The 21,301-nt window shown below is 37.5% G+C and overlaps 4 protein-coding genes across 4 annotated transcripts in view; 2 read left to right on the top strand and 2 right to left on the bottom strand.

The window, feature by feature from the left end:
- Positions 1–215: 215 nt before the first annotated feature.
- Positions 216–1,842, bottom strand: LOC114534481. Its single transcript, XM_028555927.1, has 2 exons — positions 1,443–1,842; positions 216–1,210 (listed from the first exon to the last, which is right to left on the bottom strand). Exons 1-2 carry the CDS (start codon positions 1,840–1,842, stop codon positions 570–572), a joined length of 1,041 nt encoding a protein of 346 aa, XP_028411728.1. The 3' UTR covers positions 216–569.
- LOC114534480 lies at positions 1,842–5,347 on the bottom strand. The gene is made up of 6 exons (XM_028555926.1): positions 4,293–5,347; positions 3,477–3,984; positions 3,160–3,262; positions 2,921–3,058; positions 2,546–2,835; positions 1,842–2,395 (listed from the first exon to the last, which is right to left on the bottom strand). The coding sequence occupies exons 1-6, from the start codon at positions 5,127–5,129 to the stop codon at positions 1,842–1,844; spliced, it is 2,430 nt and encodes an 809-aa protein (XP_028411727.1). The 5' UTR covers positions 5,130–5,347.
- A 1,711-nt stretch (positions 5,348–7,058) lies between these two features.
- On the top strand, positions 7,059–7,709 carry LOC114534479 (demethylmenaquinone methyltransferase-like). Its single transcript, XM_028555924.1, has one exon. It carries the CDS (start codon positions 7,059–7,061, stop codon positions 7,707–7,709), a length of 651 nt encoding a protein of 216 aa, XP_028411725.1.
- A 4,994-nt stretch (positions 7,710–12,703) lies between these two features.
- Positions 12,704–21,301, top strand: part of LOC114534451 (lysosomal acid glucosylceramidase-like) — a 16,734-nt gene continuing 8,136 nt past the window's right edge. The window contains exons 1-4 of the mRNA XM_028555893.1: positions 12,704–13,077; positions 13,897–14,362; positions 15,078–15,335; positions 16,088–16,208. Coding sequence (XP_028411694.1) covers positions 12,720–13,077; positions 13,897–14,362; positions 15,078–15,335; positions 16,088–16,208 — 1,203 coding nt within the window. The 5' untranslated portion in view covers positions 12,704–12,719. The remainder of the gene's footprint in view (positions 13,078–13,896; positions 14,363–15,077; positions 15,336–16,087; positions 16,209–21,301) is intronic.

The raw sequence follows: 21,301 nt of genomic DNA, 5'->3' as shown, positions 1-21,301 counted from the left end.
AAAATGCACATAGCTTACTTTTTAAAAACACCCTGAGTCCGAATCTGAAAAGTTCCCGCTCTTCCGACCTGCAGTTTTTTCACAAAATACATTTTAAATGTCACTCCTTAGAGATTTTTAAAATGAACAAGCGCCATTTTGAATTTGTGATCGTGTAATTTTCCATCGTTCAGAATACTAAATTTTCCGTTCCAGTCTCTCGAATTCGCGGTAAATTGTCATCGTAGGCTATGGACTTTGCTCGAATATAAATAGTTCCAATCCATACACACCGGACGCGATTCCACAACGCGACGCGATTTTTTAGTTCTTGAAAGTTAATTGAATAGCCAATGAGAGCAAATTTTGAAAGATATGTAGACCAGATAACTCAAAATATTGTGGCGCTTCTGGAAAATTCAAACTAGGATCAATTTAAAGTTGATCGTCGCGTCGCGTTGTCGAATGGTGGAGATGTCGTCTATTTGCGATTTAGCACATAAAATGGATTGCAACAGCAGTATCCCATTCTGATTGTGTCACTTTATGAATATCTTTAGAAGTTGACTGTTTTAAAGACTGTTGACTCTTTACTGTTCATCCTCACTGTCCTCATCCGAGCTGTGATCGTCACAGGAGCTAAAAGTGTCGGAATCTTCATAGCACTCGCTTTCGTCATGGCTTTCGCTATAGCGGTTTTTGCAATCGTGGCATTGGCATACATCCGTACACTTCAGCGATGCCTTCAAACAGGAACATCTTCTATTTTCACAACCCTTCGTACACTTGCAGTTTACAAATTCTAAGATTGAGTCTGGGGCTGCAGGAATGGTCATCCAAGCAATTTCTACGTTTCCTTCACCATCTACTTTCCAGCCGTGGTTGTAAAATGTAGGAAGATGAAGCATTGGTTGCGTAGCATGTCGCCAGATGTAACATTGGAAATTGGCTCTGAGAGCGTGCTGGTCGAGAGAATCTTGGTTAGGCGGCAACAATTCTTCCTCGTATTTCCCTCTTTTAAATAATTGGTAACGCGCAGTATTGACGTCCGAGCATTCGTCATAACCATAGAGATGGCATACATACCTTGATAAGTCCTGTTTAAGTGCATCAGATAGTACTATTTCCCTCCCAAGATTTTCGAATGTAGTGGCGTGCGCCACTTTCATTTTGGCAATCTTCAATGCACTTATCTTGCCTTTGCCGTAAAAGGAACTTGTGGTATCACAACCTGTAAAAGCAAAAATGTAAGCTAAGCTATAAGCTAGCATATTAATAAAGTCATGATCCAAAATAGTAGTTACCAAGCTAAAGCGGAAAGCAGGGGCTCAGTACATATTCCAATGTTACCTCTTCGTTCACTGCGTGCGCAAATGTGAACGTAACGTTGTATAGTAAGTGAGGTTTAAAAGAAAAAGTACAGATTTAAGGCCATTCTAAATATTATAACATTTAGTACAAACCCGTAAACGCATGAAGACCTAACAAAGACCTACACCATTGGTCTCCAAGAGATTGCCTCACATTGCTGAGGGAGATTATTCGTCGTCCATGTCCTACACCCGTTTCCATGAAAATATCAGCATCGATGTCCAAAGAGGCATTAAGTGCAATAACGAAAACATCCGTATCAGGACTTTTGATCAGAATGTTAGGGAAATGTTGAGAGGCATGTCTTGCATGGGTTATCATTCGTGTATCGGCTTCTTCGTGATCACAGGAGAGCTCTAACACCTCAGTGCACGTCAGCTGTTCGTTTGATTCAATAAAGCTATGGCATTTTTCTTCGTGTGAAAGGACCACTTGAATGCCTCTTAGCAGTCGCGGTTTGGCGTTCTTCCAGCACGTGAAAAGGAATTTCATTAATTCTTCTTTGTTTTCACCACATGACATAAATTTTTCCACTGTCGAGGAACTTTCTGCTGCTCACTGTATATTCTAACCACTTGCACTCCGCCAGCTGCTCGCCTGTTCCTCTCTAAGTTCTTAATGCTTTCACGCGGATATCGATCACAAACAAAATCTACGCGTTTGCAGTTCGAATATACGGCAGAGTTGACAACCTTCACAAGTAGTTGCGTTGCCAATTCACCGAATGTTTCTGGTATTGGAGTTAATGTTTGCAACATTGCCATTGCATCTAAAACGCAGACCTTCTCCGTGATGGGTAACTCGCTGACTGTAGCTTCTTCTACTTGCTCTTCAACTGCGTGCAACAGCTTTGCCTTCGATGTTTTAACAATATCTCCTTCATGTGTTGCCAAAGAAGCGGGGAATGGACGAAGAGAATATTTCAGAACATTATCCATTTGTAGATTACGACTTTTGGCAATTAACAGCATTTTCGTGAAAAGGATTTTCGAATTCTTCATTGCTACAAGTTCTCCTTTCTTATTCTTACTCACCACTTTCTTGCCTGCAAATATATGACGTAACCGGCATCAGAACGAGGGCTGCCTTTTGGCGGAGGAAACAGAATGACAATTGACGAGTACAATATACACGTGTTGCATTACGAGTTGTAAAAATAACCGTAGAAATTACAATATAAATAACATAAAACTACCTAGAGAAGAAAATGTTTCCAACTTTGTTTTCTTTATAGATTCGTAAATATTGGGCATTTCTCCAACAATTTTAGACTTCATGAAATCGTCCGCGGCGAATTTCCCCTTTTCAAGCATTCTTTTCATGTCTTCGGCAATCGCAGCGGTGGCAACTGATCCACTGGCCAAATGTACCAATTCATCTTTATCATTGTCGAATGGATTGATCATTGACTCCACCGTTTTAATGACCTCCATCACCGCCTTATCGTCCGCTGCCATCCTTGTCCGGTCTAAATCCTTTCTACTCCTATACGATAACGCAGGGAAAAGATTAGTTTCATATGAACTTCGGGTGGAAATAACTTCAAAAACTCAACCTTGCAAGATTTTACCTTGCAACTTCAGAGATGTTTGCCATGGCTTCACACTGTCTTGTTATAGCACTTCTTTCTGCTTGCCCCATCAACCAACGATGTACTGCTCCTCTGTTCAACGTTTTCCCGATCAATCCACCTTTCATTTTAGAATCTCTGAAAAAAACAAAATGCTATTCGTATAGAAATGTTATAGTCAATTGAATAAACTTCTGAACTTAAAGCCTTCTAGTTAATTTACTTAATGCGTAATTAACCTGTTTAAAGTTTGCTCAATCGTCTGGTCGCAAGCAATGCTGGAAAATGAGTAGTTTTCTTGTCTCTGAACAGTCCAATTTTGAGAAATGTTAACAGCGACGTCTAAACAAAAAGTATAATTAAAGTGTAGACATTAGTATAAGATGAGGAAAAATTTGATATTCTATGCACCATTAAGAAAGCAAAATGGACACGTGTTTGAATACAGGGGAAATTACTTGCTATGTTTAGTCACGTTTCCCTTAGTTTAATCTTTAAAAATTGACTTGTTCTCGCATTTTAAAAATATGAATATGAGGTTAACTGTTTTTCGTACATGGATGAGTGATTTCGAGACACATCATTTCCAACCAATAACACGAAGCATATCTGGAATAATTCACGCGATCTGTCGCGAAGAACCATGGAATCATCGACTTTAGCGAACTTAGGTGTAGAGACCAGTCGGTGGTTCTTGTTGCCCGAATGTAAAGTAGTAATAATTGCACCATTTCGATGTAATGCGACCAGAATGAAAACAATGGATTCTCCTCGCAACGTTTCTGAACAAATAGGTCGTACATCATTTTCGCTTCCGTAACGTTGTTGCCGCTGCTGATGTCCAAAAAGTTATCTCTTTCTGGATCATCTTCCATGATACGATTGATTGACTCGAGCAGAACTTTCTCGGTGGTTGTCAAAGATTTCTCAAATGCTTGTAGCCGCAATCTTTCCATTGCCTCAAAGATGATCTTGTGTGCTCGTATGGAACGGTTATAATGCTTTCCAGTCAAGACACCTTTTAATGATCCTGGTGCTACAACTTCCGATTCGATCATGATATCCTAAAAATATATTCGCAATTAAATGTACAGCACAGAAGAGCCCGTGTTGGGATTGGCTTGTAAAAGCGAATTGAGATGATCAGCACTTATGACTTTTCCCTTGATTCGAAATGTTTATCTATCAGACATTGTCTTAGTGGCGTAGCCAGCTCGATAATTGGGGGGCTCCATAAAAACAATCGATTTCAAAAGAAATTAATAATGCAAACACGAATATATGAATAGCCCCTCACCCCCCAATTATCGATTTGGCTACGCCACTGCTGTCAATCACAAGGTTTGCTCATAAAGATTGAAAAGATAGTTACCTGTAACCCTGCGTCCTTGAAAATTTTAGAAATACCGCTGCAAAATGACATAACCGTATGAAAATCACCGAGTCTTATAACCAGACGTTCCTTCAACTCATCATCTTTCCATCTAATCATCTGAGCTTTGGCATATATGGCTTCGTCAAAAACCAAGACAATTTGGGGGATTTGAAGGCGTTGGCAAATCGAAACGCTATGTCGGAGCAATGTGTTGACCGTTGCCATGTCCGTAACCGGTGCATCAATGACTGGTAAATATGCAATGCGGGAAACACTTCGATTCACTTTGTGTACTTGAGTATTAAAGCCGGTCCATCCTGGCATTAGCTTTCCACTCTCCGAAGCATTCATTTTAGACAAAAGGTATAAAAAATCCGCATTTCTTCCCATCTCTTGCACGTGGCGATAACATTTTTCTTCCAGTGGAATCTCGGAACTTTCATCTCGCAGGGAAATATTTCCTTTCTCTTTGCTTGTGTATGGGAGAATTGTGGTTTCCGGAGCTACAATACTGCGGTTCTTCTTACTCACTACTAGTTTCGTTCCCAGAGTCTGTCCATCGTTTTCATTCTGCACGATGATGCCATTTGCTACGTGCGTTGTACCTTTTCCAGAAACCGTTTCTTCATTAAAGTCATTGTTGTCCCAAATAATCGTAGTAAATACATCTGGATTGATGCTTCGTGGAATAGAGATCTCTTTTCCCGCTTCGTCGCTGCTTATTATTGCCAACGCAGTATCATGTTTGTAGACGGTGTCCGTTGATGCTGTATGTCCTAAACCATGAAGAATTCGGAGTAATCTTACGGATCCAGTCATCTGGCGAACGGCCATCCCGAGGGCCAGCGATTTATGGGTTTGTGTCCTCCCTTTCGATTCTGCGTAAATGAGATCTTGAGCTATTGATACCACCTTCACATCTTCACTTGAGCTAATTTCTACTATTTTTTCCACTATGGGATCGGAAGAGAATCCGAGACACCATGCCAAAAAATTGTAAAGCTTTACTGGAACTGATTGTCGTGCAAACTGTAAAGTTACATCATGCGAATCAGGCGGCCACTCTGAATTAACGCCTTTACTTTCCGTTAAACTTTCTCACTTCCAATGCCGTAATATACATATTTCTAGTCATAGATTCTCCATTCGTACTTATGCTGTTATCGTCACCCTCATTTTCGTAATCATCTTCATCCTTCATCTTCAGATTCACTTTCCAACGTTGACATATCTTCATGGATAGCTGCAACATCGCCCGCTGTGATAGTATCGACGTAAACTAGAGTCCCTTTAGTCACGCTCTTTGAGACATGGAACACGAGCTGTGGGTAACGATCTTGGATTCTTTTCTTCAGTCTTGGCGCTTGATATGGGACATCAACATTTTCGATAGCTTGAACGCAGCTTATAAATTTTCTTAACAAGTAACCAAGTAGTAGCACTTCCTTCTTTTGAATTAGGCGTTTCTCGATTACTTCGGCGCAAAATACGTCAAATGCCTTGTCGTACAGTGTTGGAGTAGAAATTTTCGGTTTTCGGGTCAAGAATTTTGTGTATGTGAGATAGCAACGTTTGTGATATCTTGCCTCTATCGCGACACAATCTCTTCCTCTAATGTGAATCAGGACACTTTCATCATTACGTAGCAAGGCTGCTTGTTCAAGGACTCCTGCAGTAACGGTTTGTGCGGTCGATAGTTCTTGTTTGACACGTTTCTTTGTAACCTAGAATTAGTTATATACTATTACTAGTTATTACTTCAATTTTTTTAAATTGATATTTTATAAAGAATGTATCTGCTAAATTCAATAAACTGAAACTAAATACCTGGTCTGTGATAAATAATGGCCCGGCCGTTTGCAGATTAAACAAATTTCAGGTAAGACGTTTGAACATCGATGAGGAGGAGTGATCACTCTTTGACTTTGAAGAGTTTGGCGTGTTGTTCGGGCGATCTTTTCTGACCTTATGTCCAGATTCTCTTGTGCTTGCCCAATTGCTTCCTCAGCCGAACGTTTTCTATCAGTATTAGCAATGGTTCTTTTGGCTCGATCAAGTTTACTGATATCGGTGAACATGCGATAACACCCCAGATGGTAGCCATGCGTTTCTACAACGTTGCTTACGCTCAATTCGTCTGCGACTGAGTCGTCAAACAACTCTAACGATTTTTTAGCGACTGCTGTAAATGACTGGTATGATGAAGACAGACCTAACCACTGTTTTCTTACATCAATTATTTTCGCCAAAGTTTCATTTGTTAACTTTTTTATTTCTCCGCCTTTCCCGTTAAAATGAATTATGCATATGGCATCACTATCCTCACTGTAAGAAGCCATATTGAATTATAATAAAATTAAGTCACACATAGCCTACGATGACAATTTACCGCGAATTCGAGAGACTGGAACGGAAAATTTAGTATTCTGAACGATGGAAAATTACACGATCACAAATTCAAAATGGCGCTTGTTCATTTTAAAAATCTCGAAGGAGTGACATTTAAAATGTATTTTGTGAAAAAACTGCAGGTCGGAAGAGCGGGAACTTTTCGGATTCGTACTCAGGGTGTTTTAAAAAGGTAAGCTTTGTGTATTTTGTTCAGTTCCACGGCATGCTTTTCATATGTGAACAATAATGGGCCTCAGCAAACGGCCTATGGCACAGAAATACGCTCAACTTAACGAATTTCAAGTAAGATTGGGTAAGGACTTTTTTTCAAGTTTAAATACAAAACGTGGCGATTCTCTGAAGGTGTTAGATATGGGCTGTGGAACTGGTGAACTAACCGCATGTATTGCAGACATGCTTGGTGCTAATAGCGAGATCGTTGGAGTGGATCCTTTATTGGATAGAGTAGATATTGCCAAGAATAAAAATCAGCGAGGAAATCTCAGGTTTATACTTGGCCAAAGTTCCAGCCAATTCCCTCGTCATAACGAAGCGTATTATGACATACACTTCAGTAATTTCGTCTTCCAGTGGTTGCATCCAAAAGATAAAGAAGTTTTCATTGAAACAGCGTTCAGAGTTCTCAAGCCTGGAGGAAGAATCGCTATTCAGAGCGACGACGAAAAACTCGAAATTATCGAAACTGCGATCGAAGCCCTTCTTGGCGATGGTTTCGAGGAGCAACGGGCCCCGGAGTATATTGTGAGAAATTCAGAGGTCGAAGTAATGTTAAAACAGGCAGGGTTTTGTCTGGTTTCCGCTCAATGCAAATCAAGTAGCTATAAATTCGAGAATTTGTCTCATTTCATTGCCTGGTTACGTGCAACATATTACATTTTTGAAGGTGAATTGCAAGAGAGTAAAATTGGTGGATTTCTACAAAAGTTTGTCAATGAAGATGGGACGGTGACTATGACTGTACCAATATATCAAATTATCGCTTCAAAGCCTGTACCACAATAAGACTTGATTGAATATGAATAGGCAAGGCTCAACACTTAAACATAAAATTAACCAATTCATTTTTTATTTAGTTCTAGCAAAAAAAGCACTTTGAAAGCAAAGTGCTTTTATAATGTTGTTACACGAAAATTTTTTTGAATATTAGCGTTCGGCGTATTAAATGTGTTTAGAAATTTAATGAATTCGATTCTAATAAATAATGTTATAGTTGTAGATTAAAAGCAAACGCGGTTACGCTTTGAACTACAATACTCAATAAAAACGATGCGCTGTCCGCATATTCAACACTATATTTACTGTATTTACATTCGCTACGCTTGTGGATGAATATGATCTAGAGTATATTATCAGAAATTTTCGAAATATGCGAAATTTGGCCGGGCAATTTTTACACCGGACATTGTTGTGGCGAGAACCGCTAAACGGATTTCGAATTCGAGCTGCCTCAAGGTCGGAGTTGCAAAAAAGCTGCGGGGGTACGCGGGTACCACCCGGAGGAAGGTTTGCTTTGAATGAGGTTTGTGAGGAAGGTTCAAATTTGAACAATCTAATTGATCACATGCATGTACCAAAAAAACAAATATTTCTTTATGCTGGTTGCCACTTGACTCGGTGACGTAACTTCATTTTGAGGAAGGTTTTCAAAACTTGAAATCCTACCGGAGGAAGGTTGAACTTTTTTTGCATCTCAGCTCAAGGTTAAACTTCATTCATTTCGAGATATGTGCCATATATTTGCTGCCGCAGCGAGCGAGCAAGGCAGCACTCCTAATTTATACATCAGGAGTGAAAATTTATGATATAAACATTCAACTATGAACTAAGCTAAGCTAAACAGCCTTCGTACAGGACTATTCGTAGAGAATACTCTAAACAGCCTTGTAGAGATCCAATTCCTTGCTATCTTGCTTGGAGCCCCGTTTACACTACAGTCAATTTATCGGCACGGCACGGCTAAAATGGGTACCCGTGCCCAATTTCACTAGTGGTCAGGCTACCAAAACAAAGGCCGGGCTTGGATGAAATGGGCACGGGTACCCATTTTAGCCGTGCCGTGCTAATAAATCGAGTATAGTGTAAACGGGGCTTGGAACGAGAATAGCAATCCGAACCTTGACATGCTTTCATACAGGCAGCCTTTATACCCACAGTAACCTAATCTATTCATTAGACCGGGATAATCTCGTTTTTGCTATGTGCGTTGCATTGTGGTAGCTCTTATACATTCTTTCACTTGCACCAGCATGCAATGCGGCCGGCCTTTACAGGACCTTTGAATTCGTCCACCTCAGTCTGTTCCAATGAGGCTTGATTCTCATTAGTGACCGACAGTCGACGATAGTTATTGTCAATGGTCACTGGAGAATAAAGATCTTTGTTACTTATCAAATCGGTTTTTATTTTGAGATAAATACGTCTGTAAAAAATCAATCGAAGGCAAAGAGACCTGCGCTGATGGCCCTGACTTTAGACCCGAAGCAATTTGTACTCGCGAAGGAATACGCTCAATTTAACGACCAGCAAATAAGATTTGGAAAAGAATTATTTTCAAGTTTAAATACAAAACGTGGCGATTGCCTGAAGCTGTTAGACATGGGCTGTGGAACGGGTGAACTAACCGCATGTATTGCAGACATGCTTGGTGCTAATAGCGAGATTGTTGGAGTGGATCCTTTATTAGATAGAATAAATATTGCCATGAATAAAAACTGCCGGGAAAACCTCAGGTTGATACATGGCCAAAGCTCCAGCCAATTTCCTCATCATAACAAAGCGTATTATGACATACACTTCAGTAATTTCGTCTTTCATTGGTTGCATCCAAAAGATAAAGAAATTTTTATCGAAACAGCGTTCAGAGTTCTCAAGCCTGGAGGAAGAATCGCTATTCAGAGCGTCGAAGAACAGAGCGAAATTCTATCAACTGCACTTGAGGACTTTCTCGTTGAAGGAATCGAAAAGCTGCCTGTCCCAGAATATTTTGTGAAAAAATCCGAAGTCGAAGTTATGTTGAAACAGGCTGGTTTCGTCGTAGTTTCCAGCCACTACAAATCAGGAAGTTACAAATTTGAAAATTTGGCCCATTTTCTTGCCTGGCTCCGTGCAACGTATTATATTTTTGAAAGTGAGTTGCAAGAAAGTAAAGTTGATGGATTCTTGCAAAGATTTGGCAATCAAGATGGAACGGTGACGATTAACGAGCCCACAACATATCAAATCATCGCCTTAAAAATGAGTTGAACGAATTTCAAGACTTTAGACAACGGCTAAATAAAAGATTGGCCAATCAGACGGGCCATCCTCTACTTCGGTGGAAACTAACAACAAGCTCATTGTAAATCTTGCCATCTTTAATTGCAAGGCTTGCTTTTTTAAACTTAAGCCAGTTGCTTTAATTGGCTTTACTTTATTGTAGTCGTTTTTTGTGTGCTATATTTAATAGCCTTTAATTTTTACCTGTTTGTATACACCGAACTTTGGTCGACAAAAATACAGTAATTTACTTGAATTTGTGAATCGCCACTGACTGAAAAGAATCGGCCATGCATTGATGATTATTCAGTGTCATGTTAAAATATTGGCCCTATTTATACTACAGGGTGTCTCAAAAAAACCACTTACGTATGCAAGTATATTAATATTGTTCGGGTTTGCACCATAGTTCAGCTAAAGTGACTTTTAGCATTTTAAAGGACATTGGCAACGAAAATTTTTATTTGCCAAATCTGTTGAAATCATCTAGGAAATACTTAATTTAATGTTTTTGTGTGTCTATCGTATTTGGTTCTTGAGAAAATTTCCAAAAATGTTCATCGGTGGTCCGCCATTTTGAAAATCGAGCCTTATGCTAATTTATGCTAGCATACATTTGTGACGTCATTTGATGGGTTCGGGAAATACGATTATATAAACTATTGTTGTATTCTCATATGGCAACTTGAAAAACTTGGTAAAATAGAGTATAGAGGGGAGACAGAATCAAATACCTTTGCAAAATTAATGCATCAACATTGCGGGACATGTTTTTCAAAATATTTGGAAGAGAACATTGAATATGAACTATGTACACACATATTTACACATGCAGTGCACGTCGATACACAACAGGACGTTACGGTGGCAACACAACACAACTAATAACCAATGTCCCAAAGTTTAGAATTCTACTTATATTTAGATTTATACTAAAGCTAAGGCGCGCATATTTTCCCCTACTTACAATTTTACTATACTTTAGCATAAACAAGACGCCTTTTCTGGCGTTAACTCCGGCGTGCCGCGCACGTGCTAGTCTTTAATATAAAGGCTCTGAACATAAACAATACTATGGAATGCCATAGCTGTCTTACGTGGTATATACTCATCATATGCGATGCTTTTGTCTCTATATGCTGTCCTTTTGACATTACATGCGGTGCATTTTTCTTTATATGTTGTCCTTTTGACATTATACGCGGTGCATTTCTCTTTATATGCCGTGCGATTGACATTATATGCGGTGCATTTTATACAGTTCATATTCATTTAGATGCCTTGCAAACCTAAATGTTGTTCGATCGCGAAATTCAGAAGCTCATTGTACTTTAAAAAGTATAGAAGTTTAATTGTTCAAAAATGTAAATAAACCGCATGATACGTTCACTTTGTCTTACACTTTGGAATTCGTGCTTTATATATTAAATCTTCAATCCTGTGCAAATTAAGTGCGACTTGTCAACGCAACCATAAGTGATCATATCTTGTTAAACGGCGAAATAGCAGCGATAATATTAAAATAGGACCAGAATCTACATGTATTTAATATATTCTTTCCCCAATTAAATTGAAACTTAATCGAACAGCATCAAACGCACGGTTTATTTGTTCCTTTTAGAGGAATTGCCGTATCATGTGAGAGAAATCAAATGAACATGTCATATGACACGACAAAATATTATTTGAGTGACCACACGACAAAGCGCGAGTTTGCAAAATGTTCGTATTCGTCGTACTCTAGTGCTTTTTAATAATGCTTTTTAATAATGCGCAATGTCCACATTTACACCAAGTAAGTTTTTCAAGGCACCCGGCATTCGCTCTTTTGAACTCGCGATCAAATCTTCGTCAGAGGAAGATGAATCACTACCGTTTTCGGCATCGCTATCGTTAGATATATCACAAGATTTTCCCTGCGCCCCTGGCTCATATTGGTAGGGGAACACTTCCTCTAACTGCATGGTTTTCGTTAATATGTTCCATGACAATCATAAAAAAAACTACAACTCCCTTTTTAAAGCAAAAAATCTCGATAAACACAGTAAACACGCTAGTAAAATATATTGATGTGTTTAGGGAACCCATCAAATGACGTCACTTCCGCCAAATATAATTTTTTCAAAAATTGATCCAATATGGCGGACGAGGTCCAAATTTTGGCTGAATTGTGGTGAAAATAACTCATAAACGAAACATTTTTGGAACAAATTAACACCATATCCATAATTAGACGGTTGAACACTTTAAAAATAGCGAATAAAAATTTTCGTTGCCAATGTCCTTTAAATGAAGGATTAGGAGCCAATTGTTCCCAGAGGTGCTTATCTATTGCGCTTCAGAGCTCTATTAATGTTCTTGCATATCTAAGTGGTTGCGTTTTTTTGAGACACCCTGTACACTAATCTAAACTCATTTGGGCGAGTACAAGTTATATGAAACGGGCCATTATATTTTCTGTTTAGGAATTCGAAATTCACACAGATTTATATACGGCTTGTATTTTGTTGATGATAAAAAAGTTTGAGGGGATCAGTGGCTATAAGCGAGTTGAGCGATTGACAAAATGTCGAAATTATATCTATGGTATTTTAATTCTATTCATCAAGACAGGTACACTTTTTAGGTACCCGTTGGGTTGGTTCTGCAATGCAAATAAGGCGTTGAAATATCGGAGCTATTAAAGGGTATACTTTCTCAGTACTCGGACGAATTGCGCAACATTGTTGGCCATAATCACATGAGCTGTGTGCAATAATGATGAGGTCTTCGAAGCAAACAACAGTTGTATCCCTTCTTATTTTGTTTCTCGCCGGTTCAGTTTTTTGTCTACAAGTCTCCAACTATACACAATGTAAGAGGCAAGCTTTCAGTTCGGATTCCTTCGTGTGTATTTGCACGGAGAGTTATTGTGATGGATTTGATAACCAGGAAGCGAAGCCATTGACAGATGATAATTTTGCTGTCTATACATCGTCTAAAGACGGCGCGAGATTTGAGCTGAATATTGGTCAAACTTCGCCACATTCTGGCGAGAACGATGACAGCATTCTGTTTCAAGTCGACGAAAGTCAGAAATATCAAGAAATAATCGGTTTTGGCGGCGCATTTACAGGTATAAAACTAAATACAGACTATACAGAATTAGAGGGGTGTGTATTTAATAATAGTGACACGCAAGTCAAACTGCCAAGCAAATTTGAGCAGATGAAATGCCCGCCAAATAATTTATTTTGATAGTATTAAAGCTTTGTATTCACTCTGTCGTTTCGAAAAGTTTAAAGGAACAAAATTAAAAACTCGTCGAGTTATAACAACATATATTGTGGCAGGTACGCGAGTCGCACGATAGCAATCATTTTCTTGTTTACAAGTATGAAGTAACAAGATAGCTTATGTCCTAATATGGAGCGAAGTGTGTCAAACGAATTACATATTCTGTAATCTCATTGGCTAAGAGCTGTAACATAAAAAGGGGTGGAAAAATCCCGCGAAATTTAAATTCAGTCTGCATTTCGTGCTAGAGAAAACTATCTGATCTCCTTTTTTATAATTCAATAAATTTTTTTGCGAATGCAATTAAAAATGCAGGAAACTGAAATATGGTTTGGAAAATAATTGAATGGAACTATAGAAGTGCAATTGTACAATGATTTTAATTTCAGAATAACTACTGTTAGTGTGTACTGCTGTTATATAAAAAATGTATGTATTTAAAAAAAATATATCTTTTCGAGTTGTGGTTGGAATTTGTTGAGATTGTGTTAGTGTGCCTAAGTTGCTTTTCAATTGTATTTTAATTTTGAATTTTCCGTTGCAAATCACCAACCAAATTTTGTACCGAACTAATATTTGGTTAAAAATAATAATAATACTAATGTGACCGTTTTTGGTGTGATTCTTTTTATTATCTCAGACTAATTTTTCTTCGTAGATGCTGCAACCATAAACATCAAAAACCTGAGCAATATTCTACAAGATCATTTAATCAACTCGTACTACTCTCCCACGGGTATCGAGTACAGCACTGGTCGCATACCCATGGCAAGTTGCGATTTCTCGACAAGAATTTACACGTACGACGATGTCCCAGTGGACTTTAACCTTTCCCGCTTCAAGTTGGCCTCTGAAGATCTGGTCTACAAAATTCCCGTCATTAAAACCGCGCTTAGTCGAAGTAAAAAGGAGGTGAAATTGTTCGGCAGCCCGTGGTCTGCTCCGGCTTGGATGAAAACCAGCAACAGCACTGTCGGTGGGGAGTTGATTGGAGTGGCGGGCAATAATTATCATAAAACGTGGGCGGCATATTTTGTTAAGTTTCTCGATGCGTATAAAAAGGAGGGAGTGGAGCTGTGGGGGGTTACTGTGGAAAATGAACCCATTGCGGGTTATGTACCAGGGTAAGTGGCAAGGCTGTGGGGAAATGGGTAAGGGGTTAATTTAGTATGTGAAGGTGAGGTAAAGGCAACTGATCGGGTGGTCACCCTTGATTGTGCATGCTGGTTCTTTATGGTATGAGCTGCCGTTTTAGGGTGAAATTAAAACTATTTTTTACTAAAAACTAATGGAACATTTTTTGTATGGACGAGTTTAGAATATTTATCCTTCTCCAACTTTATTGTGACCATGTCGAAGGTCAAACAGCAAACGTCACACCAGAGCTGTAATAGCCGACCTGAAATGTGTCAAACAGTCAAAAGATCGCTTTCAGTAGTTTTACTTTCAACTGTCTTGACTCGCTTTATCAGCGGTCGAGGTCATGTGGGGGGTTGAGCTCCATTTCTAAATTCCAAAATGACTCTATCTCCCTGTTGCCATGTTACTCTTACCTTCACCCTGATCGACCCTCCAGGAAACGTATCAGTTCTTCCCACGAGTGGACACATTCCAGCTATAAAGACCACTTTCAGTTTTTCTTACTTTACTTGTCAGTCAAAATGATTTTTTTCATGATATTTTAAGATCCTATAAATACAATTTAAAACGGACTTGGGACGTTCAAAAATCCTGTAAAAATGAAAAATAATGTAAGAAAAGACGATATGAAAAGGCTTATTTCCAACTCCCTGTAGAATCTGAAAATAAGTTGATTTTCAAACTTGTTTTTGTTTTCAGGTATAAATTTCAATGTATGGGTTTCGATGGTGCGACGGAGAGAGATTTTGTGAAAAGTGATCTGGGACCAGCTTTGGAGCAGGCCGGATACAGTGATGTAAAGTTGATGATATTCGATGATAACAGAATAACTCTGCCTGGATTTACAGATAAAGTCCTGAGAGATAAGGATGCTGCAAAGTATGTATCTGGAGTTGCTGTACATTGGTATGAGGACTTTATTCTACCAGCGTCATTTCTGAGCGATCTTCATAACAGGTAATTTGATGACTGCGTGAGTGGAATGAATTATGGAATGTCATATTTGGATTTATTATATGGATGGGGTATTTCACTGAGGACTAAAACACTCGTAGAACTCATACGCCACTACATCCGGGGTACAGTGCGGATATTTCCGTATATCACGTTTAGGAGTGACATAATGAGTTTCGAAAATTTCCCGGCATTTTTATTGCTGTTGTTGTGAAAATAAACGTTGGAAATACAAATTAAAACACTTAAAAGACATCTTTAGATAAGTAAAATTTATTCTACTTTAATTTTTAGGCCATAATTTAAAAAATATTCGCTTTTATAATGGTCTTTCGCGGCTTATTTACTTGTCGTCTTTGTGTGAATTTTTGTCACTCTGAATTTAGTCCTTGTTTAGAACAACATTACACCATGTAATATCCTATATATCATATATCACATTTGGATATAATATACAAATAACGAGTGTTTCATATTGGAACATCATCTATTACAATTGGTTATCATATGGAAACCATGAAGTGTCGTATGCGACTGATTAATATATCATATTTCATGTTGGAGTATCGTTATCATATTGGCCTATAGTACGATTATTTTCTCATTTCATATACTATATTTTAGTATAGTGACATTTTAATTTTTAATTTTTTTCTGATCCATGAATATATTCGGACTGAAAAGAATGTTAAACTGCGATCTTAAAGTAAACTTGGTCTCAACTCATATATTCTTTACCGTTATATATTTTATAGTCATCCAGAATATTTTATCCTTGGCACAGAAGCTTGTACGGGATTTAGTTTTTTGGAGACGCGAGGTCCAGTTCTAGGGAGTTGGGAACGAGGAGAAAGATACAGTCACAGTATTATTGAGGTATGTGCGAAGATATATTTTTTACGGTGAACTATTCCAAATTCTAACAATCCCATCACTGGGAGGATTCTCAGCCCGGATACACTATATCATGGAAGGGTATAATTTATTAACAATATCTAGTACCTAACTCAAAGTTTACTCGATGTTTGCCTTCGATGTCGAAAATTCCGTTGTTATCATTGCAAAAAATGCCTTGAATCATGTTATACAAACGAAAAAAAATAGTGTAACAGTATTAAAAAATATACGAATGATTGCCTCCATAATTTCGGCACATAACACATTTATTCTGTCTCTCTTGTTTCGAATTAAAATTTTGATTTGAAAACATTTCGCGCCTTCCCTCGCTCGCTCCAGTCCTAAAATAAATCACACATGTTATTGGCGTTTCAATATCTTGTTTACTCCATGCCCCTATACTATAATTAACTATTTATTCATCCGTTGATTTATCAAGTTTTTGAAAATGAATTAAATGAATTAACATTCATTCATTGGTGCATGTACATGGTAAAAATATGTATGGTTTTGTGAAACCTCAATCAAATATTTATATTGCAGCAATATCGCTATAAATTATATGCAAAACATCAAAAATCTCGTTACAGTAAGGCGTACAGTCACCAAGTCTAATATATTGAAATGCAAATATGTTATATTTTGTATATGTAACTAAACTGTTAACTGAATGTTGTTAACCTTTACTAAATAAGTGTTGTGTTGCTCCAATTAATAGTTACAAAATAGGCTTAAATAGCCTACAAATCAAAAGGTGCGTCTAATTTTAGGAGCGTTTGGGGGATTATGCGCACTAACTGTTCCAAACTTCGTGCACTCATACTTATTATTCCTGAACTGTACGGTGAAACGATTATAAGTGTTATTTGTCAACCGTCCCAAATTTAGCTGAAGTCAATCATTGTTTCATTTCTTATACACCCTCTACATCCAGAGGCTAAAATTTATAGTGAAATGCAAGCGTTCATGCAAACCTTTTAACGTGCATCCCATCTTTGAAAAATGTTTATAATATCAGAACCGGCATTCCATAATTCCTCGCGAAGAAAGTCTGCTATGTGCAGCTGGGCAATATTGAGTGGTAAAGGATCAACGTTCTCGTCACTGTCGTCATTTTCCCACAATTTCTTCAAACAAATCATTGCTTCACTGTGCTCTTCTGACCACTTTTTACCGTCCGTCAAATCACTCCACTGAATGCTTTTTTTTCTGTTTGATCTGATCCGTTCGTTGTTTTCCAGCTTTCTATTCATTCCTTCAAATGTTAATGTGGCTGGATCGTCAAAAATCCTACAGACAATTTCTTTTTCTGTTTCTGTCACTCGTTTGCCAAGTCGAGGACCATTTTTGCTTTTAATTGCATGTATGATATCGAATGGAGGAAGAATTTTCAGAGCTTTCAAGTAGCTGTGGACTTGGTCCTTTGTTTTCTCCAAGTTGACATCCTGCAAATGCTTAACATCACGATAGCAAATCATTTCAATTTCACGTAGTGAATTTTTGTCTGCTTTCGAAATGTCAGACTGGCCAATAAGCTCCTTTACTACCATTCCCAATTTTAAGATGCTGTCAGTTAATTCCAAGAGATTCACAAAATCGTGACATTGTTGTTTTCGATGTGGCATCTTATCACCCAAAGTTTGTTGAACATTTGCAAGGTTAAATCTTTTACCGTGAGCCTCGCTGTTTCTGAAGCTTCTTAATTCAGTTTTGGCTTCATCATGTTTATCCACTTCATCCCACATACGTGTTGTAAAAGAATCCAAATATTGTTTTTCCTGTGCTTTTCTACGTATTCAAACATCTGAGTAAATGCGCCAACCTCCGAAATTGCATCCCCCGATGGTAAAACAAGAGCAGCTACATGGGTGGCCAGAATTTTTATTGCTTCTCCAGCGTCAACTATATCCATGCTTTCTCCACGTTTTTTCAACTTTTCTATCTCATTTTCCAATATTGATACACGATGTTCCAATTCAGTGATTCGTGACTGTTTCTTTGAAATGTCAGCATCTTTCTCTCTCAGGATCTTTTCGACCTCTTGAGTAAGTTCATCGATTTTCTTTCCAAACTCCTCGTTTTCAGGGAAAATAATGTGTTTTAGATTTCGCAGTCTGTCTAATAAGCCTTTGTTTTCTTTGTTTTCAAATTTGCCGGGGGGGTTTTTTGTCTAAAATGAAATTACTTATTGTTGTTGTAAAATTATGTTTTAAAGACCTTTCTGATACAAGTTCTTTAACAATTGCATGGCCGGTTTTTATTGCTGCGACCGGGTACAATATGTCTACCATCGATGTTTGCCTGTGTGAACATTTTTTTATTTTTGTTTCCTTGTGTGCTTGCAATAGCTTGTGTATGTTTCTTTTATCACTCTGGCCACGGGTTTATTTTTCAAAACAATGGTTAGTATATTTAGTTGCGATACGGGCTCGTTTTGTATTTAAAATACCTGGTTAATTGGTTTGGGGTTGTTTTTTTCTCAATTATGTCTCTTTCACGCTGGATTCACTTGTCACGACATCGATTTTGAAATATAAGATTGTCTTGAATACTTCCAGTAGCGAATATACGATAAAATGAAACGAAAACTATCAGTGGCGTAGCCAGCCTGACCATTTTGTCCCGCTATGTAAATTTCGAGTTGTTATTATATATATATATATGTTATTATATATAGATATTTTGCAGAATTTGGCAAATTTTTGTGTTCCTAGAGATAGTTAAGACTTATCTGGTATACCTAGGCCAAGTTTGGTTTTTCATTAACAAAATTATGTTACCGGGGGGGGGGGGTGGTTCCTTTCCACTGATATTGAGAGGGCTTGCGCGCGAAAATGTGAAGCTGAAATTGAGATATTATTTAGCTGTCTAAAAGTAGGAAAGCTTTTTTATAAACTGTCAAAGTTTCAGGAAAAATAATGCATACTGGGAGCAACGCGCGACCCCTAAAGGTGATAAATATTTCATTGCGTTGAGATGCAATCATCTCAGTCGATCATCAGGCGATTATGTCCGTTTAATTCTCTTGCTTGATTTCGTGATTTTCAATTGACCATGTTGCACGCGCGCACGATGAAATTTTCCAGCTTTGTACCGGTCATTGTGGGGAAATTTCTTGAACAGCTCTGATCGCTTATTTAACAAGTTTTTATGGTTTGATTTCATAATACAAAGATTCTCTTCAATACAAAGATTACAACGTGAGTTACCGGGAGCATAGGGTGTTGATTGATTAAGAATTGACCAGTGGATGGAAAAATCTTTTTCCTTAAACTTAAGTTGCCATATATATTTAGACAGTTCAGTTTCCTTTTCATATTGAATTAAATTAAACGACTTCTTATGGTTTCTATATCTTTCCTTAAACGAATTTGCTGTCATACCAACATATATCTTCTTCACACTGTCATCCAGAGAAGTTACCATTGCTTTGTAAACGACACTTTTCGATTGACATTTGTTGTCTAGAGAGCATTTATCCCGATTTCTACAATTACACGTTGGGGTTGTCTGAGGATCCTTTTTCCTTAATACTTTCCGATTATGCTGCGAAATTACATTCTTTACATTTGGCATACAACTATAACTGACTTTTATCGTGCTTCTGCAACGTATCGGCAACGCGAAAGCAAAAGAGGCATAGAAATATTATATGGTTTAACCCCCCGTATAGTAAATCGGTTAGGGCAAACGTTGGAGGCAGATTTCTTCAACTTATCGACAAACATTTTCCTCCCACAAACCCGCTTCACAAGATATTTAACAGAAGCACGATAAAAGTCAGTTATAGTTGTATGCCAAATGTAAAGAATGTAATTTCGCAGCATAATCGGAAAGTATTAAGGAAAAAGGATCCTCAGACAACCCCAACGTGTAATTGTAGAAATCGGGATAAATGCTCTCTAGACAACAAATGTCAATCGAAAAGTGTCGTTTACAAAGCAATTGTAACTTCTCTGGATGACAGTGTGAAGAAGATATATGTTGGTATGACAGCAAATTCGTTTAAGGAAAGATATAGAAACCATAAGAAATCGTTTAATTTAATTCAATATGAAAAGGAAACTGAACTGTCTAAATATATATGGCAACTTAAGTTTAAGGAAAAAGATTTTTCCATCCACTGGTCAATTCTTAATCAATCAACACCCTATGCTCCCGGTAACTCACGTTGTAATCTTTGTATTGAAGAGAATCTTTGTATTATGAAATCAAACCATAAAAACTTGTTAAATCAGCGATTAGAGCTGTTCAAGAAATGTCCCCACAATGACCGGTACAAAGCTGGAAAATTTCATCGTGCGCGCGTGCAACAAGATCAATTGAAAATCACGAAATCAAGCAAGAGAATTAAACGGACATAATCGCCTGATGATCGCGATCGTTAAAGATCGTGAAACTCTGAGTAGCGAAAAATCATTGTAATTTTAAGATTTTAAATTATATATATATATATATATATATATATATATATATATATATATATAAGCAAATCAACAAAATATAATCATAAAATTGTATTTCATCGCTACACTGTGTTTCACGTACTAGTTTTAGTACGATCCTCAGGATCAGGATTGCCTGAGGATCGTACTAGTTTTAGTACGATCCTCAGGCGATAACAATTTTATGATTATATTTTGTTGATTTGTTTGTGTTTTTGCTCTACTATTTACTTGTTTTGAGCACTCTGGTTTACTATACGCACAAATCCAAGATTATATATATATATATATATATATATATATATATATATATATTATGTATATTTTATTTGTTTACAGTAGTTTAATGGTAAATAATTATTTATAAAGTAATATTTTATTAATTTTTTTTATGATGACGCTTAAATATGTAAACAAGTAAAATTTCTTTGGCAGTTCTATGTATAGTTTTTGCTTCTGGTTTCTTTTGTATGATTTCCCATTTTCCAACCGCCTTATCGATAAAAATGCAAAACATTATGGTACAAAATATACAAGAGTATATATAGTGTCCGTAAAACTAGTTTTTCAGTTGAAGAGGTATAGTACTTATTAAGAATTTAAATATATGAGTATACTATATAAAAT

Source organism: Dendronephthya gigantea, unplaced genomic scaffold (assembly GCF_004324835.1).
Source record: "Dendronephthya gigantea isolate DGI-Jeju-01 unplaced genomic scaffold, DenGig_1.0 000102F, whole genome shotgun sequence".
NCBI classification, from domain to species: domain Eukaryota; kingdom Metazoa; phylum Cnidaria; class Anthozoa; order Malacalcyonacea; family Nephtheidae; genus Dendronephthya; species Dendronephthya gigantea.
The sequence above is the reverse complement of the archived record's forward strand: the minus strand, read 5'-3'. Positions and strand labels throughout refer to the sequence as shown.

Excerpts from the sequence above, each read along its gene's own strand:
- LOC114534480 (XM_028555926.1), bottom strand. The coding sequence starts at position 5,129 with ATGGCCGTTCGCCAGATGACTGGATCCGTAAGATTACTCCGAATTCTT. Across the intron at positions 3,263-3,476 it reads TCTCGAAATCACTCATCCAT|ACGTCGCTGTTAACATTTCT; the intron begins GTACGAAAAACA and ends CTTTTTGTTTAG. Across the intron at positions 3,059-3,159 it reads ATTGAGCAAACTTTAAACAG|AGATTCTAAAATGAAAGGTG; the intron begins GTTAATTACGCA and ends TGTTTTTTTCAG.
- LOC114534481 (XM_028555927.1), bottom strand. The coding sequence starts at position 1,842 with ATGAAATTCCTTTTCACGTGCTGGAAGAACGCCAAACCGCGACTGCTA. Across the intron at positions 1,211-1,442 it reads AGGTCTTCATGCGTTTACGG|GTTGTGATACCACAAGTTCC; the intron begins GTTTGTACTAAA and ends TTGCTTTTACAG.
- LOC114534479 (XM_028555924.1), top strand. The coding sequence starts at position 7,059 with ATGGGCTGTGGAACTGGTGAACTAACCGCATGTATTGCAGACATGCTT.